This window comes from Charadrius vociferus, unplaced genomic scaffold (assembly GCF_000708025.1).
Source record: "Charadrius vociferus isolate BGI_N301 unplaced genomic scaffold, ASM70802v2 scaffold209, whole genome shotgun sequence".
NCBI lineage: Eukaryota > Metazoa > Chordata > Aves > Charadriiformes > Charadriidae > Charadrius > Charadrius vociferus.
The window spans coordinates 156,797-162,796 of record NW_009660387.1 but is presented as its reverse complement, the minus strand read 5'-3'; the positions used below and the strand labels follow the sequence as shown (position 1 = coordinate 162,796).

At 36.3% G+C, this 6,000-nt stretch overlaps 1 protein-coding gene across 2 annotated transcripts in view; it reads right to left on the bottom strand.

The window, feature by feature from the left end:
* USP9X (ubiquitin specific peptidase 9, X-linked) overlaps positions 1–6,000 on the bottom strand; it is a 79,155-nt gene that overhangs the window by 50,838 nt on the left and 22,317 nt on the right. For both annotated transcript variants that reach the window (XM_009893274.1, XM_009893275.1), the window contains exon 13: positions 2,074–2,207. In XM_009893274.1, coding sequence (XP_009891576.1) covers positions 2,074–2,207 — 134 coding nt within the window. The remainder of the gene's footprint in view (positions 1–2,073; positions 2,208–6,000) is intronic.

Below are 6,000 nucleotides of genomic sequence, written 5' to 3'. Positions count from 1 at the left end.
CCATCTTTTCTCCTCCTCCAGGAAGGCATGGAAGGCAAACTTCTCATTGCTCTCTGTATTCTGCTCTATTTAGTATATAAAACTGAAACTGAAAGAGAAGTTGCACAGGAACTGTGTGTGCATTAGTTTTAGTACGGTATCTGGAACATGAGAAGTTATTTTCTGGCTGCCCTTAATCAGGTAATAAAGCATCTAATAAAAAAACCCACACTATTGTTCATCTGGTTTTGTACGCTGATGCAAACGAGTAGAAGTTCTACAGCAGCTTTGTCTCAAGAAAGCATAATTTAATTGCTTTGTAATTAGATTCAATTTAAACTCTTTGCACACTTGTAATTACTATTGTGCTGAAGATGTTTACATTACTGCTTTACCGAGTCATTATAGTTGCGTAGGGGCAGGGCGGTGGGATGTGGTTTTTGGCACAAGAAAAGAATCACCCAAGACATGAGCCTAATTTTTCTGCCAAAGTCATCAACAATTTCATAGGTAAACAGTATTGTCAAAAATGACCTTTGACTTCAGTTTAAAAATAACCGAAATCAATGAATAATAGTTAATACTTTCATAGTATGGGTAGCCTATTTTTGGACAAAGATAACATGGCAGTAGAATATAGTTGTTGATTGTGTTTCCTTCATAACCCTGAGGCCAAAGTCCAGATTTCATAGTTGGCCAAAGTCCAAGGGAAGAACAGAATCATAGACTCTAAGCTATGTTAAGATGTGAAGTTCGTTATAAATGAAATTGCATGTTTGCATCACTTCAGCAAAGTTAAAGAACACTCCAAAAGCTTACAGAAGTTACATGAAGTAATATCTGTTCTATTCCACCTTCCCAGAGAAGATTATGCCTAATACAGTATGGCTTGAGAGCAGAACAAAGCATTTAGTATTATTTTAACATTAATTAGTGCAATGCTATCATTAATTAAGGAACTTAGGGTAAACCCCCTCATATATTCCTCAGAGAAATATAGCTGCAGTACACAGATTTAGATTAAATATCATTCTCATTGACCTATACCTGGCTGAAGCTATCATCTTCATATAGCACTACTATTCAAACAAGTCTTCAAGGACATATTTTGGTTATCTTTTATCAAGTATTGCAAAATTAAATGAATTCCAAAATTAAAGGTGTCTAGGCAACTCACCTAAGCACTGGAAGACACACACACGCTTTACAATGTGCAAATATCCTGCCCTCTCTGAACAATCTACGCTGAATTCTTACATAACACACTGTCATTTTTGAGATGTAACCAAAAGGCTGGTAGGACGTTGCGATGCCAGGGTAGAATGGTCCCTAGTTCCAGTCAGTAACATAGATGCGAGGGGACGTAAATCTCCTCTCACTTCTGTTGGCTTAATTCAACATGTAAAGCATTGTGGTCCAGTGTAACAAGGAGTTTCCTGGTCCATCGTTCTCCTTCACTTCCCTACTTCTACCTCAGTAGCTAGAAAGCTAGTCCAGAATAAGAGTGTAGACTCATCAGCAAAGGATTAAGTTTAGCCTGAAATACATAAATACTAACATGATGTGCTGCCAAAGCATTGCTGATAAACGTAGCAGCAAGAAAGCAACTAAATAGAAATGGACTTGCATGGTAAAAGGAAACTGTATCCCTGTGGTCTAAACTCCTTCTCCCCGACAAATTCCTAACGCTGGCTTCAAATAGAAGCGATTAAAAAACTCCTCGCAAAGGAGCCTACAAAATTTCAAAACTAGAATTGGGACAAAATCCAAGATTATTATACGGACTTTCCATAAAAATAACCATCCCATCCTAAGTAGGACAAAATCGTGTTTATCAATCCACAAATAAACAAGAGCTGCTACTTCCCCATATTTTGCTGTAAAACACACGGCATTTTCAATCATGAAACAAAATGTTTACATTTTAAGCTTTTCTTGCCCAACCAGACACCACGAAGGCTATCAACCTCACAGATGTCTGAAAATTTAACAAATAAGCTAAATAGTTATTTCATTATGAGAATTTGCTTTTAACCCCATTTTCAACTGGAGTTTTCACACACTCTATGAGGCAATTTTTATTTTAAAACTTACCTTTAGCATACTGCCTCATGCTCTCCATATAGGCAGAGAGATTTTCCGCAACCAGTGTAACTAGGGCATGATTGTGCTGAAGCTGATTGATTAAGTCATGTCGGTAAAATACATGGGGACTTCGCTGAGTTTGACTGAAATTAAAATACAAGTGTTACAAGAAAAACAGAGAAGTCTTGCACATAACAGTTCAGAAATCCATTTAAGAAACTCGTCTTTGATGCAAGTTCCAAATTTTCCTAAAAGATCTCTAATAGAAAGCATATTAAGTCTCTGACAATATTTTTCTTTTTTCTTCTGACACATCCACAGTTCATACCAGTTATTAAAAGCAGCTAATTAGTCAGGATTATACACTTACAGTATGTATGGAAAAATATCAAAGCAATCTGAGCAGCTCAGTACGCTGCAGGGAGAATATCTGCAGCAAGACAGGAATAGAAGTATCTGCCCACAAACTGCATCGTAAAGATACAGACCCTCAACTGTAGTATAACTACAAACATAAACACAGTTTCTTTCACATCCATCTGATATTCTTTTCTAAACTTTATATTAAAACACTAAAAAAAACCCCTAGGTCAATTTACAAAATGAAAGCTCACCGTCTTAAAAGTCTAGTGAAAGAAAGGCCAATAATCACGCCAACTCTTTCAATACTTAAAAAAACCTGCACAAATCTTCATTGTTTTTTTCTAACAACATGTATTTGAAAAAGTGTTGGTACAAACATAAAAAAGCATAGTTATGCAGAGCATACAGTCTAAGAAAAAACAGAAAACTTTAAGAAAAATACCCTAAATAAATAAATTAGATTATAATTTCAGTCTATTATCAAAAACTGATCAAAATTGCTGCTCTCAAGCAATACTAGACGTATTTAGATTACAAAAGTAAACTGCAAGAGAAAACACAGCTTGGGTCCAAAACCCACATACCATGAACACTATCAAATTCTAGAACCTAGGGACTAATCACCTCTTCAGAATAGTCTCAAATGCCTCAACTTCTGTATATCAGAGCACTGATCTTATCCGCATAAACAATGCAAACTTGCACTGCTCTCCTATGTTAGAGGAAAGAAAAAGAAAAGGGGGGTGGATAGAGAAAGAGGTGTTCCTCACTGCATTGCCACTCAGCTGATCCCATAGCCTGCCCTGAAGAAACAGAAATTTCAGAACTGTTCTTCTTTCCTTCAACACTAAAGAAAGCAGACCCCAGAATTAGCTGAATAGATTACAGGTAGAAACTCTCATCCTTCCTAGGAAACAGCGTCTCCACACGAGAAGACCTACAGACCTATACAGTATCGCCACATCTTTAGAGAACAGTAGGGAAGGCAAGAATTCCCAGTTCCAGCATCAGCTGATAATGATCTTGCAGCTGATAGCCACATTTCACTGTACATGTAACAACAACAGATAAATTGATTCACTGGGACAAAGATCACTGTCAATCTGGCTTTGAAAGACAGAAGCCATCACCCTTCCAAAAATTTTGTTATCTGCAACCAACAGAATTTGGCCTGCTAAGTACTGAGGTCTTCAGAAGATTAAATTTCATAATATTCAAAGCTTTCCAAAACAGCTTGAAAGAGGCACTTAACACACAAATTGTGGTTTGGTTTTTTTTTTTTTTTTTTAAAAAAAAAAGACCCAGACATTTGTTGCAGAGAAAACAAAACAGATGGAAGCATGAAGAAAACATACAGGACTTCATATACGCAGAAAGAACACCCCCTGTTTTCATGTTGAGAAACTTTCCAATTACACTTCATTCCATCTCCACTAACCCTCCTTGCTCAGCATAAACCAGCAGCAAAACAAGCAAAAGACTGGATGTCTCCATTTTAGTGGCTACCCAAGATGTTACCTCTAGATAGAGAGGTGCATTTACAAAGGATAAGAGTAAATAACACTGACTATTTGGGAAATACATATGATGAAACAACTAAAGGAACAAGCAGAGGCAAGACAGGTACTTTGCTGAATCAAGCTAGTAGTGTGTATATTTATATACTCATAATGTTATGCATTTGTATCAATCTTACAAAGTAGCACAAAAGGAAAGCATTATCAGCACAAGACTAAATAATTCTTCTGCACTAGACATTTATTTTTTCCTTTTCTCCTTTCTCAACCACATGCACAAACAGTAAGTTTGGACACAGAGATTCATCTTGGGTAGCAACTACTTCTAAAAGTTGAGTAATTGTAAGAACTAGAGTTATAAGCTATGAATTGTTACCTAGTATTCGTGAGCAACATGTAAGACGTTATTTTGATCATCTGCTAGGATGAAGTCAAAGGCAAGACAATTATCTTTAGGCACAGGAAAAAAGCTGATACAAGAAGACCTTCTAGTATGCTTTCTAGAATTAAAGCAAACTCCACATGCAACTATAGAATTATTCCTTAAGCATCTGAGGTTAGGCTAAATGACGATGTTGCCATTGGGACATATTCCTTTAGTAATAACAGCAACTTTTCATGCCCCTCAGTTAACAGCAAAACTCATCTTTTCGTTGCGTTTCTACTAAATGGATATCAAAAGCCAATGTATAAGAAGAAAGATTAGCATTTTGAAATGGGTGCCAAAGTACTTTGGAAATACTAAAAAGGTCATTTAATAGTTAGAAACCACACTTACTTGCTAGAAAAATATTGGCAAAATTCTGAACAACTTAATGAATTTTTTAATAAATTATTTATCTGCACATATAATTTGCCCAACATAACACTACACACATAACTCAGCTTTAGAGGTTGAGAATTCTTCTACCAGATGAATAAATGTTAAATACCATTAAAAGCAGACATTAAAGGTTCAAATAGCAGTAACCAGACCCAGCAAATTCTACTATTTAGGCTAAAAAGTGACTTGAAGCCAGCATCATTGTTGCCTTAAAAGCACTAACAAAACCCCTAAACTCTTACAGAAGGTCCTCTCAATGTTCAGTTAACTCTTCTGGGCAAGTAATGTAGGCGACCAGCCTTATGCTGCTTGAGCAGATATAGGTCAAACTTAAGTGCTTCAAATCGGTCTACTGGAGGCTCTACCTCCATCAGCCACCACAGAGAAAATTAAGATCATTAATTATCTGTACACTAAAGGTCAGTGTGTTGAATAATAAAGTTGACTATTCCTTAACATTAGTAAGTATCCTTGCACCTAAACAAGAATTATTTTCTTATGCTGTTAAAATTCTGGTTAAGCTAAACTTCCTGAAACACGTAGCATTTCTTTGTCGTCAGGGAGTTAAATTTTGCCAAAGCAACTATATAAACAATTCGTCACTTTGCTCAACTGCATGAATAACTAGCAAAAATTAAATCCTGTTCCGCAAAAGAATCTCTACAGTGCCAATGGCGTAAGATAATTTACACTTATTTTTGCCAAGAATCAGCAGCCTTAGTCTTCTGGAGCAAAATTTTAATTGCCAAATGCCAATCAACTGAACCACCCCAAAAGAATAGTATATAGACTATGGGGTTAATGCTGCACACAGAAAGCTCTGTGAAATATTTCTGAGGCAATTATTACAAACATTTGTTTTGATCTATTTTCAACCCAAATTCTAGAAGGATGCTAGAGATTAAAGTTTTAAGTCAGGTAAGGTAAGTTGACAGGAACAGGCATTAGATGTATGCAAACTGAGTTATCAGAAAACTCAAAAGGACTGGAAAGTCACTGATTACTTCAAAATGATGTTTTCACTCACTAGGTTTCCCAGTCACCTGGACAGTAACACTACCAGACTAAAAACACTCCCTCAACAGTACCTTGCTAACAAAGGCTTCTCCACAGGAAGAGTTCCTTATAAGACCCTTGATTAAAACCTTTAATTCAAAGTTTACTTTCCTGCCGTGTGTGTTTTCAATTTCTGCATAAAAATGAGGTACTATCATATACTGCCAAGATGACTTC